The sequence below is a fragment of the Acartia tonsa genome, chromosome 14 (assembly GCF_053477335.1).
Source record: "Acartia tonsa isolate MP-2025a chromosome 14, ASM5347733v1, whole genome shotgun sequence".
NCBI lineage: Eukaryota > Metazoa > Arthropoda > Copepoda > Calanoida > Acartiidae > Acartia > Acartia tonsa.
In genome coordinates, this window is record NC_137273.1 from 19,979,978 (window position 1) to 19,998,539 (window position 18,562).

The window sequence follows — 18,562 nt, forward strand, 5'->3', positions numbered from 1 at the left end:
TACATGGAACAATTCTATCAAATAAATGATACCTTGAAGAGATCTTGTAGGAGGATGTTTGTATCAAGGAGGCCACTCCAGGAAAACAGATGGATAAGGCCCTGGCAGTAACATTTTCACAATTATAAAAGGTAGATTTTTTGTCTCAAGCTTTTGATTTCGAAAACTATTAAACTGATTTAGTTCATCTATTTAGGAAAGATTCACATATGTTCCATTAAAGTATTAGACTTTTTAAATTCTAGATTCAAGCAATTGTGCGACACATTTACTATTTTTAACTCTTGAATGATATTCTTTTTTTATTTACTACACAAATATGTTTACACTTTTCTAGATGTTATATAAGTTTTGAAATGAAGATATTTATTTAGGGGCGTCGTGGCTCAGTGGTAAGTGGTAACACACTGAGCCACGGTGGTGAGAGTTCGAGTTCAATACTGCATTGGTCGACTTGAAATTCTGTTTGCAATAATAATCGCACATCTTCCACAGGTTGTATAAAGAGGGGATTATTAAGTAAGTTTGGATATTAATAGTCACGTACATAATATCAGTACTACACTTATCCCAAGCTCCTCTGCGGAGAGCGGCATTCTTTATGGTGACTTAATTTGGGACACCTGCCATACTCGGCGAGGGTGAGGTAATAAAGAGTAGCTCTCATGAGATAGCGGGTCAAGTCATAATGTGCTTGAACGTGGAGCTTGATAGCCCTAGTGACTATACAAAAGTGTTACAGCCTACTCCATGACTACTTAGGTCCAAACCCTATGAAACTATGGCTAATTAATCAACCAAATTATAGATATTTGTAATTGTGAAAATGCCTGTTTATCATAGGTCATGTTGTCCAACCAAGCTTGAACTTCTGGTTTGTCAACCTATAAGAAAAATAATATAAAATTTTATTACAAAATTATTTCATAAAAAGTTTTTCGTCAAATTTAAAATCATTGACTATTGCTTAAAAAAGAAAAAAATAACATTTTCATAGCGTAAGTAAATTCTGGGATCTAAAGGGAATTAACTCAGTTGTGGCAAAGTTGGAACATTGCTATTTTGTTCCAATTAATTAAGCATTTAACAATTTTATAAAGAAATAAAGTTTTTGGGGCCATAATTTAACATAAACTGCATAATATATATTAATACAATATAAGCATAATACTTTTTTAGCTTAAAAATTTTAATATTAAAATAAACAATGATTTTTTGTCGAGTATTTTAATTAATACCTATTAAAGTAATTTGTAAAAAACATACAAAAATTAAATAATATTATGGAAATACTATTTTTTCAATTGACGGCAAATTAATTTTTACATTACTTTATCTAGTGCAGTAGACAGTAAAATGTACTTGTTAACGATTATCTCAATAAATCAATTTAAAGGCTGCTAGCTGCCAAAGTTCATGGATTTTTGGAGATAATCGTTACCAGGAACATTTCACCTATGAGCTGCACTAGATTCGAGTTTTTCTGTGAAATACTGTCTTGGGTTACTGATGAATTTTAGGGGGAACAAAGGGCTGTAGATTATTATAACCGACTTTGTCCTCCAATTCCATATGTAATCATAAAACTTACCGTTTAATTAGAATGTATTTTTTAGTACTTAATAAGTCGTCAAAAGTCATATATTTGACAATACTATACAATATGTTTTAACAGGGTATCAAAAAAAAATGAAAAATTTTACAGACAATCAAATATTTAGGTTATGTAATATATATGTGTGTATTAATTGAAGTAAATCATGCTAGTTAACCATTTTACAATACCTAGATTTTTTCTCATTTCAAGTAGCGCAGCTACTCTATAAGAGAGGTATGTCTGTGTGTCCATCACTTTTTTATTTTCTATGATGATTTTGAAAATAATAAGAAAATATTTTACTTGTGAATTTAGATGGTTATAAGCCAATTTTTTGGTTGCATTTTCATGAAAACTGTTGTCAGATTGTTATTGCTGCGTTTCTTAAGGAAATACTTGTTATTATTTTTTGTGTGCAGAATAAGATATTTGTTGGTTAAGTACTGTTATTTACTTTATAACTTTTTTACCTTACAGTTAAACTAAAACATATTCAAAACTTAAATATTTTAATAGAAATTTTTTACTATTTTTGTCACTTGAATGAAAAACAAAATTTAGAACATTTTATTTCCAGCATTTCTTCGAAACCGATTAATATCCGTTAGATTAGAACCAGTTTTGAGCAATACTGAAAATTCATGTATTGTATGTATTATAGACAATTATTTGAAAAATAAATAGTAATCATAGATTAATAAAAGTTTTATTGGTCCGGGCCATTGGCCCATTTTGGTGTCAACAAAACTGGAATTAATCATATAATATCCACCGAAACTGTAAAAAAAAACTATGGTAAAAAAGTTATATTATATGTGTATAATACTTACAAAAAAAATCTAGAAATACATACACACCTGTCCCTAAAACAATATTCACTTACTAGAACTGGGGGGTGTGGCGAGTTCTATGCTCTACACATACATATTCATACTACAGGGAGTACTACATGGATGGTTGCTAGGTACTTCCTATACGTAATTAATCCAGCTAACTAACAGTTAGAAACGCTACAGTCAGTCAGTTAAAGGGCATGGATCTTGGATAAGACAATGGACGATAAATTATTGTACATCCTCAATAATAAAAGATAAAGTCACCCCATTCTGTAGACTAAAATTATTTGTTAAAAAGGTAGGAATGAGACTCGTTGAAAAAGTTTGGGCCAATGTAATTTACAGTCCATGTCCAGTTTCCCCTTGTTAACAGGGAATTTTAGAAATAAGTTTCTCATTCACTAGTGCAAAAAGGGTAGAAAAAGTTTTATGTAGGTAATGTTTAGGTATTCTTTGATGATTAAAAATAATTCTGTATGTTGCCTAAAATCTTTTTTGTACCCTATTCTATTAATTGAATTTATTACATTAGGTATTTATTATTATATATTTGACTCTAAAGATATACATTTCATTGATTGATTTCAAAAATAAATAAATTTTAAAGATTAAAACATATTTACCTTTATTCCCTTTTCACGGAACCTTAATCATGAATAGTGGTCATTTACTACTTCAAGTAAAAGAATGGAGGCAGCATGAGCTATATGTAACTCTCCTCTCAGGTCAGACACACTGTTCCGATTTTGCATTAGGTCTTTATAATCAGCTTATAGCGTTGGAAATGTAAAGAACTCGAAGCAATTTGCTAGCAGACGATAAGGTTTATGTATCTTGAGGTATATATTTCATTGCTTGGATTATACATCTATACTCATACATTTATGTTTAATTATGTTAGTTTTATTATTAAGTCAAACACTTTAATAAAGTCAAACACTTTAATAAAGTCAAATTGTATATAATTAGTGTAAATATCAATGGCCCCAAAGTTTAAGGCAAAACATCACTGAGAAATTTCTTTTAATAGTTAGGTAGACCTTCGCTTAAAATCAATGTAGTCATCCTTGTTTTACTTTTATTGTTTTATAACATGACATTGAAAAATGCAGATAGACTGTTAAAGTAAAAGGGATGGGACACTGGAAGTAAAATAATTTTTCTAGTATGGCTCCGTAACTGATTAATATCCGCTGGACTACAACCAGTTCTCAGCCATACTGAAAAATCATGTGTTGTATAGCGTCGTATTACAAAGATTTTACTGCAAATCTTAAAATGAAAAATCATAAAATTAAGGCAAGTTTTATCATTTTTAGTTTTATTATCCGCGGAAAGCTGTCTATAATACGTCTAAGTAATGAAACAAATTTTAACGGAAACCACAACTTTTTTTTCTCCAATTATCATAACCCTGCTATGACTGTTTGTTTATACATATTTTTTTACTGAATGTTTTATCAATAATATCCCAAGCATGGTCACGTGGTCAATATTCTTATAACGCAAACTACACTTTTTCTTCACTGAAATTAAGTGCTTTAAAACGTTTTTAATAATATACATAAAAGAAGAACAAAACTGATTAACTTGCTTTTCTTGCAATAATGAATTAGAAATAAAAAAATAAATAAAAACGAAATTTTTAAAAAGTAGAATTTCGTTTATGGTGATTGGATAGAAGATTGATTTTCCTATCTCTTTATAAAATCAGATTATAAGGAGAATGATTTTACTTTTAAATTGTAAAGCGGTTGCGCACCTAGAATGTAGTATTCAAAGGTGGAGCTAAGGTTGAAAATATAGCCTAAAACAACCTTTATTAAGCTTTTCTAAAATGGAAAGCTGGTGGAAATTAAAACATGCCTAAAAGCATGCGTACAGAATTACGAGAAGCTGCCATTTTTAGAACCAGCAGGAATACATTGGGATATTTTTTGAATCCATTGAATTTAGGTATAAAAAATACATTTAGATAGTTTATGCAACATTCATTGGGACATCGCCCAAAGGTGTGTTGAGGCCCCCCCCCCCCCCAACGCAATATTCTATATTTGTTCAATTTTTTGGGGATGGGGGGGGGGTGGAGCTGTGTCACCCTCAAAGAGAAAATTAATCGGTTCAGTGATTACCGAGATCTTAAAGTTCAGACTTACGGACATATATCGTTCTGTTATTCTAGATAAATAAATGATCACTGTTCTCCTGCCTGTTCTCAAACATCTGCGGGTCCACGTGCCCCTCGATGACGCTCCCCTTGACCCCCGTCACCTCCTGGTGGTACTTCCGCGCCCGTGCAATCACTTCTGACAGCTGCAGCAGCAGCTGCGGCCGACCTAGGGCGGTCAGCTTGATGGCGGCGAAACCTAAAAAATTAAGAATTATTACTCTAAATTAAAATTTAAAGAAAACTAGCGGTTGCGCCCCTAGCATCTAGGGTCTTAAAAATTCTATATGGTAAGAAGAGGCCAAAAATAACCTAAAACCACAGCAATGCTTACATCTAAAAATAGAATAGCTTAAAACCATTACATGTTCTATGTGAAGCTTCTTTATAAAGAAGAACTCAATCATTTCAGTTGTTATTGAAAGCTTAATTTTCACTATATTATATATATATTATTATAGAATATTATACAAACAAGAATGACAACAATCATAAAAGCAAAGCTCAACAAATCAGACATTTTATAAAAATAATGAAACTTGGGTACATATGTCGCAAATTATAATCCTATTCACTTAATTTTAGTATTATAAATTGCTAGGAAGATTAGGCATAATAGTTTAATAGGCGTGTAAAGAATTTTCCATCAGGCTTCTAAATAATGTTGAATATTAAATGCGCTGTTGCTATATGTTAATATTCGTTTGTCTGTATGTTCGTTAAGCTTCGCTTTTTTATGGATAATGTCATCTATGTTTTTAATTGTTATTTTGTCTGAATCTCCGATTGTCTGATTGTTTTCATCCTTGTTACTTACATAAGGAAAATTACAAGCTATTCAATTTAACCCTTACAGATCGGGCCCCAATTCCCACCTTAATAGATCGGGGGGGGGGCTCAAAGAGCCCCCCCCTCTATCTCGGCTCCTGGTACAGATAAAGACGTAAAATTTTTTTCTGGTGGTTCATGTGTATTTTTAGAGAAAATTACTTTTTCTAGTCATAGCAGTCAGACCGCTCCTTAGCCGCTTTTTAGCGGCCAGCCGCTAAATTTAAAAACAGCTGTAGAGCGGCCAATTTTGCAGCTAGGATGACCAAATTTTAGGACGAACTTTTATTTTTCATAACAAAAAAATTACTTTTTCTGATCATCGCCGAAAACGGCAAATAACGGAAACCGCCATTTTCGGCGGTTACGGCGGTAAAACGGCGGTTGGCGGCGCAAATTAATATTTTATCTGTTTATTATTGCTCAAGGATTTACCAAAAAAATTATAGGTCTCTAGCTGTAATAGAAGCCACGATATTCATGATATATGTCTGTAGTAAAAGCCGGACAAAAATCGGTCATAAAGTCGGTCAGGGAGCGGTCAAACGGTCATAACACCACTTTTCTCAGATGGTCATTGATATCTAAGTATTCAACAAAAAAATTTTAGGTTTCTACCTTATACACAAAAGTCATAATGTAGAAATTAAGATTTATTTAGAATTTTTTCTAATTTTTTTTGCTACCCAACCGACTTTGACCGGACACCACGACCGACACAGACCAGATAACCTAATAAAATCAACTCTTGCCGACGTATAATTACTAAACTTAAAAAGTCATGAAGTTACAGCTCTCCATCTTACCTACAAAAAAAATGAGATTGAAAAAACTAGAGGGGGGGGCTCTTTGAGCCCCCCCCCCGATCTGTAAGGGTTAAAAAAATGTACTTCCCCAAATTCTTTAAATTCCAACCTAAATTCTTTTTCAAACTTTAAATTATTTATTGATATTTCGCACTGCGTATTAAATTCACGAAATATAAATGTAAATGAAACTTAAAAATAAATTGCAACACTTAATAAAAACCAGGGATCTTAAAGGATAAGAAAATGAACCAAAAATAGATAAACAAAATTACCCCTTCTATAGATCAAATTTATCGGTATAAGTTTTGGATACTGCTCGTTTGTACCACCCAACCATGATTTATCCAATTGAGAAAATATGTTTTAAACTTATAGGACTATTATAATTTAAACTTTGAGGACTATTATAATTTAAACTTTGAGGACTATTATAATTTAAACTTTGAGGACTATTATAATTTAAACTTTGAGGACTATTATAATTTAAACTTTGAGGACTATTATAATTTAAACTTTGAGGACTATTATAATTTAAACTTTGAGGACTATTATAATTTAAACTTTGAGGACTATCATAATTTAAACTTTGAGGACTATTATAATTTAAACTTTGAGAACTATTATAATTTAAACTTTGAGGACTATTATAATTTAAACTTTGAGGACTATTATAATTTAAACTTTGAGGACTGTTATAATTTAAACTTTGAGGACTATTATAATTAGCAGTCCAATATCCCCTCCCACCCTGTTATACCAAAGAAGCCTTATATTTTGTAAACATTTTAAAACATGAAAAAAATATTTTAAGATTTCTTAAGGTATGTTACATATTATAAAATACCTAATTGTACAAAAAATCTGATCATTTTGCAAAGTTTTAAAACTACAGGACGTTTTTAACGTGACTATTTGTTAAAGACGGACTTGAAACCGGCCTTTAATGTAGAAAAGCTTCGGGTTTATAAAATTAGGTTACATAATCTAAATAACAAATTTTAAATAAGTTTATTTCGTATTGTGTAACATTTAAGGGTAGAGATAAAACATCTGAAGAAAAATTTATCTTTGTTTTAAATATGTTGTAATTGTTATCAATATTAAAGATAGGTTTACCTAATTACTTTTATTCGATTACGTTTTGAAACATAACTAAATTTAAACTGACCAAAAAATGTAGTACAGATTATATGTCTCTTTGCGAAATCTTTTTAGGACACTTTTTCTAGCTTTCTTTTTTTGCCCAAGCTAGTTTTTTTACTACGCATATTTTAAAAGCGAAGCCTCTATCTAATTTACTTTAGTTTTGGTGCCTTTATTAAACAGAAAATGATTTGAACCCTTGATTTGATAAATTTTATATAAAGAAGGGTTAATTTTGTTCATCGTAATTTTTGGGGTTTACATACATTTCTTTGTTTTATATAAATTGAAATTATGGATGAGAAATTAATGGTTTGAAAAATAACAAACAACTTTAATTTTATATCATTTTTAAAGAATGCGGACTGGAGGGAGTCTTAGTCTTTTTAAGCAACCCATTGTCAAATGACTTTAATTTCCAGCGATTTAAAGACACTACCTGTAGTTTGATTGGTAGTAGCCACACCCTGAGATTTAAAGACACTACCTGTAGTTTGAGTAGTGGTAGCCACACCCTGAGATTTAAAGACACTACCTATAGTTTGAATGGTGGTAGCCACACCCTGAGATTTAAAGACACTACCTGTAGTTTGAGTGGTAGTTGCCACACCCTGAGATTTAAAGACACTTCCTGTAGTTTAAGTGGTGGTAGCCACACCCTGAGATTTAAAGACACTACCTGTAGTTTGAGTAGTGGTAGCCACACCCTGAGATTTAAAGACACTACCTGTAGTTTGAGTGGTGGTAGCCACACCCTGAGATTTAAAGACACTACCTTTAGTTTCAGTGGTAGTTGCCACACCCTGAGATTTAAAGACACTACCTGTAGTTTGAGTTGTAGTTGCGACAGTTTCTATACATTTCATAAATGTTTCCAGGTTTCTCTCACAGTTCACCTCACCCTACAATTACAAATAAAATTGTTTAGGCGCGTCCACAGAGTTTTAGGGGAAGGGAGATTGGAATTGGTAGCCAATTGTAGACATGATGCCCCATCTTTTAATTAGTTTGAAGAGAAGAAAAAAAGTCATTATGATTGAATTATATTGTGTGTTCTTGTTCGAGGGGTAATTTGCACGCTCCTGCATTTATTCATATCCAGGCCTAGCTATTCTAACAATCAATTCTACGAAAAATCACGAAACCTTATTGAGTAAGATTGGAGTATATCTTTTTTTTTTCATGTAACTGGGGAGGGGTGGGTAAGAAGGGGAGGAAAATGGGAAAAAGTTGTGGGTAAATTTTTCTTTAGAATTGTTTGTCAGAATCACATTCTCTATTCCCTGATTCATATCTATATAGAAGTAACAAGAAGCCTGTCTGGTTGTTTGTTAGTCTTTGAGCCTGTCTAAAAGTTTATATATTGAAGGTCATAATGCTTTAAGAAACAAACCTAGGGAGGGAGAGGACATTGAAATGTAAATTACAGTTACTGAAAAGTTCTCATTTGCTTAAAACTTTGAGTACTTTTATCAATTCTTAATTGAGAAGTTCAAACTTGCAGTATCAAAACTTTTTCATCAATAATTTTCTCACTATTCAGAATGTACTTTAATCAATCGTCTATTGTCTTATACCTTAATATCACTGAACCCACCTGATAAAGGAATGTCCTAGCACGGAAAACACCCTGACGTCTGTCTTATCCCTTAATATTCCTGAACCCACCTGATAGAAGAATGTACTAGCACGGGAAACACCCTGACCTCTGTCTTATCCCTAATTATCCCTGAACCCACCTGATATAAGAATGTCCTAGCACTAAAAACCCCCTGACGTGTGTCTTATCCCTTAATATCCCTGAACTCACCTGATAGAAGAATGTCCTAGCACTGAAAACCCCATGACGTCTGTCTTATCCCTTAATATCCCTGAAACCACCTGATAGAAGAATGTCCTAGCACTGAAAACACCCTGACTTCTGTCTTATCCCTTAATACCCCTGATCCCATCTGATAGAAGAATGTCCTGGCACTGAAAACCCCCTGACGTCTGTCTTATCCCTTAATACCCCTGATCCCATCTGATAGAAGAATGTCCTAGCACTAAAAAAACCCTGATGTCTGTCTTATCCCTTAATATCCCTGAACCCACCTGATAGAAGAATGTCCTGGCATTGAAAACCCCCTGACTTTTGTCTTATCCCTTAATAAACCTGAACCCACCTGATAGAAGAATGTCCTGGCACTGAAAACCCCCTGACGTCTGTCGCCAAACTCCTTGTGGGCCTGGTATCTCGTCATCTCACCTACAACAGGAGGGGGGTCAATGGCATTCAGTTTTAGAAACTTTTTATTAGGAATTTATGCTTCATATTTTAAAAAGAGTTGTAATGATTGTTTTTATTGAAGGAAGATATTTTCTTTATTTTCACCTTAACCTTTAATGTAAAGTTTGTTTTAATCTAGTTTCGAATTGGTTGTCCTTTTTAGGTAAGCTTTAAAGGAAGGTTTTATGCTAAATTCTTGATCTCTATAATTCTTTCCTAAGAGGGTCTAGGGGCGACTGGTACATTTCTAATGATGAAGCTTCCTTAAAGTGGAGAATCAATCAGTTCAGTAGTTAGCGTGATTTTAATAGACAAAATAAAAAAAACCTTAAAACTTATGTAATACAATGGTAAATAGATAAAAATAATGGGTATTTAAACGACAAACTAAATCCAAAAATGTGAACTAAAATATTGGCTTCAAAAAAAAGTATGTTCTAAATAATGAATAATATTATTAACATAAAAAGCTAAACAAAAATGCTACATTAGCATATTTTTTGTAGGTTGCTACATTTGTTTAGTGACTTTTACAAGCGATGCTACTCTATAATTTGAAATGTCAGTATATGTCTAAAGGATTTTGAACTAAACGTGAATTTTTCGGCTCCTAATTAAGATAGACATCTGATTTTATTGTGAGGATTCTTTTACTAATAAACATCCAGTATTTAATTTACTTGATCCGTTGGTCTGTAGTAATTTATTAATATTCCTCTGCATTGGGGGTGTGCATTAATTTATCGACCAATCTAATCCTCAGTTTCTCTCTTCTTTGTTACGTCTGACCATCTGCTCTTGTCTATTTATCAATTCATCATTTTTTATGTGCTTCTCTACTTATGGATGTTGTCATCCTTGTTCATCCTTCTTCATGCATATCAATGATATTATTTTAATAGTACAATAATAAGATTACACAGGGTTACAATATTGAAAATAGACCATATAAATTAAATGTAAAAAAGATATGTAATTTGGAGATAAGGGACATTGGACTGTTGACTACTTTAGTACCCAAAGTTTTGGTTTCACATTTTCATTAAGTTCGGTCATTATGTTGAGTGTCCAAATATTTCAATCAATAGTTTTGATCTAATTTTAGACAAGGGCAAATTTTGTTCATCATTATTCATCAATTGAAAGTCCATTGTAAAAAGTTGTACATTTAATTTTACTACTAACAAGGATGACAACATAAATAGCGAAGTACAAAAATAAACATGGATTGACAGACTAAACATTACCAAAAATACCACCAGTTTATCAGACCTCAACCAAGAAAGTTGTAGGCTAGATACTCTTTTAGCGCTACAGACTGACTGACAATAAAGGTAAATAAGAAATAGCTTCACTAATAGAAGTTTCTTTTTAGAACAGTATATAAATACAATATCAAGAAGCAGTTTTACAGTAGCTATATGCTTATGTAGTTTTAATTTTGTAATAAAAAAGATGGAATCCTTAATAAGATCTTACTTTAATATACACTTACTTTATACAAATGTAGGAATGAAAGAATATGAAAATAGCATGTTTAGGCTAAATCATCTAATTTCTTTCCATGTTTTTCTACCTGTATTTGCAACTGATAAAACCATTCTAAAGTTTTATCAGTGAATAAAACAGGATTCAAATGTTGAACATTTTTGTTTTAATTATGATATACTAATGGCTACGCCCCAAAAAGAAGGGGGAGGAGGTGGGCGCCCCTATCAATCTTTCCAATTTAGTTCAATAAAAAAAATACACAAGGATAAATATCGTGAAACGTGTTAGTAAAATAGTAGCTATGTAGGCTGCTAAAAATGAAGATATGTCCTAAAAATATTTCATCTAGAACTAGTTCACGGCCAAATCCAAGAAAAAATATCAATTAGTCAAATATTTTGTTTTGAAAGAAACTGACTAAGAGTTGAGATATGTGGCGCAATGCAGGGCGGAGGGAGGGGACATTTGCCTGTAAATTTTGATAGTCCCCAAAGTTTTATTACTTAGCTTAAAAGCTTTGGGTACTTCTATCAAATCTTTGTTAGTTAAAATTAGCAGTCTCAAAACATTCAGACCTATTTTCTTTTTATCTAAAGGAGGGATAATTTTGTTCATGAGTGTGGATTAATTAATCGACCATTGTCCTATCCCTTACGATCCCTGGGCGTAATGCAACCTCGGCCAATTTCGGTCATTTTCTGCGTTTATATACATTTAAAGCTCCTCTACAACTTTTAAGGAAGCTGTGAATTGCTGGCTTTGGGTCTTTTGTTTTAGATAGAAGTTGTTGTGTTAATGAATGGGGTGATTCTCCTTAACCTAAAACGATTGGCCTTGATAAATTAACTACTCTTTAAATTAATCTCATTTATATATATATCAACACTAATTACTAGATGGGGGGCGGGGGACTCCCCTCTTTCCCCTTTCCCCAGTGAAATATTATATGGAGAGGGATCCAAAATTTAAGCATTTAAATTTATTTAAACTTTCAATTTACAATTAAGAATTCTTTTCAATCTGTTTTTGTAGCATTTCGTGTATATAATTCTTGTCTTCTTTTTGTAAACATTAAGAACTATGACATCTTTTAAAGAAATATTCAAAAAAATCATTTTGAATGATTTGATAAGTAGCACAAAAATGAATGTTTCCAAGAGCATGGCTGAAATAAAACAGTAAACTGTTAATTAAAAAAAAAACAATAAGTTGGTTGAATTAAGAAAATAAAGTAGGTAGAATTAAATAAACTTTAAATAAAATTGTGAAAGCTAAAGTACTCTTACGTTGTGACGAATTGACATACAGACAGACATACCAAAGTCATATAGTCTATATGCTATTAAAAATACATTGAGACTTAAAAAATAATTATTTAAACTTTAACTATACTACATAATGGGAACTTTTTATTCTATATAAATCATGCATTTTAATGTTTTGTTGTTATACTTAATTTTTCAGCAGGGATAATCATTAGAAGATAAATAAAATAGATTTTTGCCGCTAAAATAAACCAATCACGTGTTACATTTTAAAAAATTCATCCAATAATATGCTAGTACTTCGGCAAGAAAACACTTGATTGGTCCATTTTGGCGGGAAATTCAGAAATTTGCTAGCAAGGAAACACATGATTGGTCCATATTGGCGGGAAATTCAGAAATGGTGGAGAAGGGGTAATTTATCTCCCATTGATCTATCCCTGATTCGCAGATGCCTTTACATTACCTATATCCTCGTGATTGAACGCTAGAGACAAATTAGTTGAATTTTATCAATACTTTTCACTTTTTTTTGCTTAACTCTTAATAAGAAATTTATAGGATAGTAGAAAACCCTACTTCTATAACATTGAATAATATACTTTTAATGTATGTTGTAGATCTACATAATAATGTCATGTTTTACTATTAATTCAACTAGCATCAACGTCCATAGCAAGGACGTCCAATGGGGGTTGGGGTAAATAAAGGAATAAAATAAGGAAATAAAATAGACTAAAACAATCTTGAGAACTACATATATTACGCTTTTCTTCAATAATGAACTCACTCTATTTGGTGGTTAGCAAGATCTTAATAGACAGACAAAATCCTTACTACTTTATATATTGAAATGGAATAACCTGCTTTACCAGTTGGTATATTATAATCCTTGTCTGACTGTGGTACTTACGTTTGAAAGCTTTATCCGAGACAACTGGTATACCAGCAATATTGGAGGGCAGGCCGTCATCCTTCGCGGCGTCAGATACACATGACCTTGGTAGATAGATAGATAAATAGATAGTTAGATCCATAGATAGATGGATGGATGGATAGATATATTGTAGTGGGACAAAGTGTCTCTAAATCAGCAATGTTACGTCATAAAAATAAGTGATATGATAGAAGTGGGAAGCAAACCCCTAAAAAAAGAGATGGATAATCCCTTATTTTTATGACGTCACATGGCTGATTTTGAGAACCTTTGTCCTACTACAGAAAAAAAAATATAAATAGATAGATGGATAGATACACAAATAAACAAATAGATAGATAGTAAGATGAAATATAGATTGATAATTAGATAGATAGCCGATAACTAGGATATAAATCAACTTTGGATTCATACATAAATAGATAGATGGATGAATAGATAAATAGAGATATACTGGCATATAGATAGATAGATAGTTAGAAAATAAACTTACTCCATTTCCATTTCCTCCGCCTGTTCATGGGTTAGGTCCTCCTCCACAGAATAATCAAGAATACTTTTTACTCCAAAACTTCTCATCCTACAATAGTTATTTATTATTACATCGTATTATAGACAGCTTTCTGCGGATAGTAATTTAAAAATTTTAAGATTAAGTTTTGTTCGCCCTGAGCGTGGGAGCCGATGAGGGCCTAGGCAAACAAACCTGACACTTTTTTGATTGTGTATGTAATACGATACATGATGTTTCAGTATGGCTCAGAACTGGTTTTAATCCAATGGTATCATCTATTGTCTAATCCCTTTAGATTCCTTGATGAATTTAATTTCATTTATTCTGTCATTTTTTCTAAAAATCCTTTAGAAAGTTAACTTTAAATGCAAAAAAATATGAAAATATTACATAAGAGAAAATGAAATGAAGCTTTGCAAGAATGCAATTGACGTCTTTGAAAAATATTTATAAAAATTACGTCTATAGTACATTTTCTTTGAGATCTTTAGTGTCACAGATACTCTATAATCAAGGTATGTCCGTTTTACAGAGTGTATAATCATATGAAATATCATATATGACTCAAACAAAAAAGATTAGGTTCAATAATTGTGATGCTGTTTATAATCATACACTTGAGACTCAATAATCTTATTGTTTTATTTTCTACTAGCGGCTACGCCCCTAGAGACCTCTAGTGGCATTTAAATGTTTTTAATTTATTTTAAATATCTAATTTGAGAAATAATTTGTCTATGTTATCAGCTCTTAAATTCATGCTTCTACGCTAGCGACACTATGCGGCGAAAATATTTTAAAAAATATCGATTTTATTGTGATTTCTCTTGGGAGGGTGGTGGTACCCTCCCCCAAAATAGTTAAAAACCTTCCCGGGACATATGAGAATCTACCCTGTTAAGGAGAACCCAATCGGTTCAGCGGTTAGCGAGATCCTTCGGTACAGACACACATATACACACACAGACAAACAAACATCCTGTTACTTTAGTATAAGGATAAATGTTACCATTCTGTTCATTTATAGTTATACTAGCGGCTTCGCCCCTAGCCTCTAGGGGCTTTGCCCCAAGAGGTTTGATCAACCTAATTTTTCGTATTTTAGATTTTAAAAGAAAAAGTAAAAAAAAAATTTTTTTTTTTTGGGGGGGGGGTATTTTTCATTTTTTGGGGGGGTTGGGGGTGTCCCACCCCCCCAGGAAAATAGCTTAAAACCATCACAGGACCAGTAGGTATATTCCCTGAAGAGTAGAGCCCAATCGGTTCAGTGGTTACTGAGATCTTAAGCTTCAGACGGACAGACAGACAGACATCGTTCTACTTTGTATTATAGATTATTATATAGTTATTTATGTCAGTTTTATTAAGCTTTTCTTCTTCTTTAATTACTCCGAACTACATGTTTTCCATAAAATTCATGATTATCCCAAATCTTGCATTCCTCGCCTGCAGACTTGCTAGAATTAAAATGAATTGCACAGTATTTCTTTGCATTCTAATTTGAAGGTCAGACTTAATTCAATATCAATGTAAATATACATATTGGAATGTTGTGTTGCAATCATATTCACGCAACCTTTCACTACTAAAAGTAATATTCTTAGTCATTTAGTAAGTCAGTAAGGGAACAATGAATATATTATTTGGATTTTACACCAAATTTTCATGTTCATCTATCTAAAATGAAACTTTCAGCGGGCTGAAATAACGATTTCCCCTTCCTTTCCTTTACAGCACCGTCCAACCATTGAACAAACTGACCAATAAACGAGTTCCATGCTAGAAAGCTAAATTCACGACAATTTTCACCCTGTAATAACATCCACGTATATTTCATTTTCAGAACACTAATTTGTTGTTATTTGTTTAAATATCTCAGTTAGCATCATACCGTCAACGGGTAAACATGTCAATACATGTATTCCCCTGGTTTGCACTAAGTGTGTAAACAATTGTCAGTAATTAGCTTTCTGGGCGAAATTGATATGACATTGTTGTGTGAATATGAAAACTAAACTGGCCTCTACCACCATCAAGAAGATTTCATCCTGGTTCCTGTGGTTTTTATGCATAAATATATTTATAAATAAAAATATAAATATAATGCATAAAAAAAAAAATATACAGTTTTCTTCAAATAATAACCTAAATAATATCCCAAAACAAAGATGTCACCTGAGACTAATTGTGTTGTGTCTGTGTACCCCACCCCACCCCTCTCTCCTGCCACCCAAGTACTACAGATGTCATCAGCAACCTACAGTATCAATTTTCATATTTATATTTATCTGCTCTGTGAAGAAGGATATCATTTGCGGCCCCAGGATCTCCTCAATTGCTCTTTCCTTTTTATGCTAACTCTCCATTTGTTTTATACATTTGGATACTAAAGGCTTTGTAGCTGGGCCTTTTTCATGCACCTGTATGAAGCTTTATAAATCTGCTACAAGATTCTTGCAGCTGACTGGCGGCTGCCTTAAAAAATGTAGTTTCTACATTTTTTAAGTCCTCAACAATCCACAGAGATCTTGGACTGTGGCCCTCCAACACCCTACATTCTCCAACCTCCACCCTGCTTACTATCTACTTATCAATTCAACCATGTATCAAACTTGCTAATATCATAAAGTGAAAAGTGAAAAATAAACCACCAAACAAGCTAACCAATGATCTAACAAACGAACGTGCTTAATAACTGAAAAACAAGTACTTTGTAATACTATCTTTAACTATTAAATAATGTATTAATATAAATAATATGTACTAATTGAACCTAACATACTAACAAAACAATAATCATAACTTTAATTTCTTTGTATATTGTTTCATTTAATGAAATAAATATTCTAAATGTAAATTTGTTTAAATATAAATTGATTATGCAGTCTAGCTTGAATTAAAATGCATTACAAAGTATTTCTTTGAACTCTAATTTGAAGGTCAGACTTAATTCAATATCAATGTAAATATATATATTAGAATGTTGTGTTGCAATTAAATTCACGCAAACTTTCATCATTATTCAAACCAGAAGTAAGTATTTCTGTCTATTTCAAACATGATGATTTTCAGGAATTAGGTATAGCCACAAACGAAATAAATCTAAAATAATATTTAGGGGGCAGATTAAGTCAATCACACTATGTCTTGCACCCCAACCAAAGAAGATAAAGTATAGAATAGAATCCAGGTAGAAGATTCTGCCTGGCTAGCCTGAATTAAAATTGGAACATTTGAAAGACCAAAACGGCTATAAGGCTGTTAGTAAATTACATAATTTAAGTAATTATTCTGAAAAAATATTCAAAATAAATTCCTTTTGCAATAATTTACTAAAAGCCTTGTAGCTGAGTGTCCAGCTTTCTTTACCCTATTCACAATGGATTAAAATCGAATTTCATGTGCAAAGCTTTAAAAATTCTAATTAAGTAAGCAACTTACTTTTCAAAAATGTACCAAAATTATTGGTCTCAGCATTTATATGATAGGTTACGCTCCTATGCTGTTTTTAAACAGCTGATTATACATACTAGCAACTACATCCATACATGAACTTGAGGTAGGGGAGGGGAGGGGGGGGAGGGGTTGTACCCATTTAGCTGACCCTTAAAAATTATATGTATTAAAGGGTTAAAGAGTACCTACTATCCACAGTAAATGATAGCAATTTATACAAACACAAATCTTACAAAATACAATATAAAACTAAATTTAAAGGCTTTAAACAAATATTTAACAGTATCTATTAGATTTTGATACAAATTAAACTTTTTTAATTTTGTCCAAATAGTCAGTGTGATTTGTACTTTAGCATTATTGTCTTTACTGCGCAAGACAAAGATTCCTTCAAATTTCCCAGAAATATTTAGGGTTTTCACTTCTATTCCTCCATATTCTATGACCCCAACGACAGCTCAAAAAACGTATATGTTTAGAGACTTTTTTTCAAATTAATTTTGTTGTTGGTATAGGCTGGATTATTTTAAATAATTAAGCAACGGTATTGCATGGAATATTTGTTCATATAAAAAGATGAATACCCAGGGATGGAGGGGACATTGGGTTGTTTATGTATTACACAAGTCCCCATTTTTATAGCGTTTTCTTGTTCATTGGCTTAACAACTTTGGAGAATTCTATTTGATTTTGATTGGTTCATTAAATTGAGTGTCTTAACGTTTGAACCACTAACTGCATTTCACAGAAGTGATAATTTTGTGAATCATCATTCGAGAGATATAAATCAATTTTTCGGCCATTTCCTAATCCCTTTAGATCTCCGTGCATACCTGTTAATGGTGGGTTAGATCCTGACCGTGCCCCCCCCCCCTGTCACAAACCATCTATCTATCTGTGTCCCTGTCAATAGTGGCTTAGATCTTGACCGTGTCCTCTCCCGCCACAAACCATCTATCTATCTGTGTACCTGTCAATGGTGGGTTGGATCCTGACCGTGTCCTCTCCCGCCACAAACTGTCCGTAAAAGGTTTTCTTCATAAGAACGCCAAACAGCTTCTTCCCCAAAACTGCCTGGCCAAACTTCATCAGCTAAAAGATGAATAAGTTAGTTTCATTGCAAGGGGTTTATTAAATTCCTAAAATATCAGCCTTCTATATTGAATAGGAGTAAAGAAAATCATGAAAACTTATAAATCTAGGAATCGAACTAGCACCCCTACCAAAAATAAGCAAATCTCGATAAAACT

At 32.4% G+C, this 18,562-nt stretch overlaps 1 protein-coding gene across 3 annotated transcripts in view; it reads right to left on the minus strand.

Annotated features, from left to right (window-relative positions):
- slgA (proline dehydrogenase slgA) overlaps positions 1-18,562 on the minus strand; it is a 52,293-nt gene that overhangs the window by 18,345 nt on the left and 15,386 nt on the right. For 2 of the 3 annotated variants that reach the window (XM_080147171.1, XM_080147173.1), the window contains 10 exons: positions 18,283-18,404; positions 13,836-13,922; positions 13,319-13,404; positions 12,872-12,892; positions 9,546-9,628; positions 8,204-8,282; positions 4,643-4,799; positions 3,057-3,078; positions 831-884; positions 33-101 (listed from right to left, as the gene is read on the minus strand). In XM_080147171.1, the coding sequence (XP_080003297.1) occupies positions 33-101; positions 831-884; positions 3,057-3,078; positions 4,643-4,799; positions 8,204-8,282; positions 9,546-9,628; positions 12,872-12,892; positions 13,319-13,404; positions 13,836-13,922; positions 18,283-18,404 (780 nt within the window). The remainder of the gene's footprint in view (positions 1-32; positions 102-830; positions 885-3,056; positions 3,079-4,642; positions 4,800-8,203; positions 8,283-9,545; positions 9,629-12,871; positions 12,893-13,318; positions 13,405-13,835; positions 13,923-18,282; positions 18,405-18,562) is intronic. The other variant, XM_080147172.1, reaches the window with a different exon arrangement.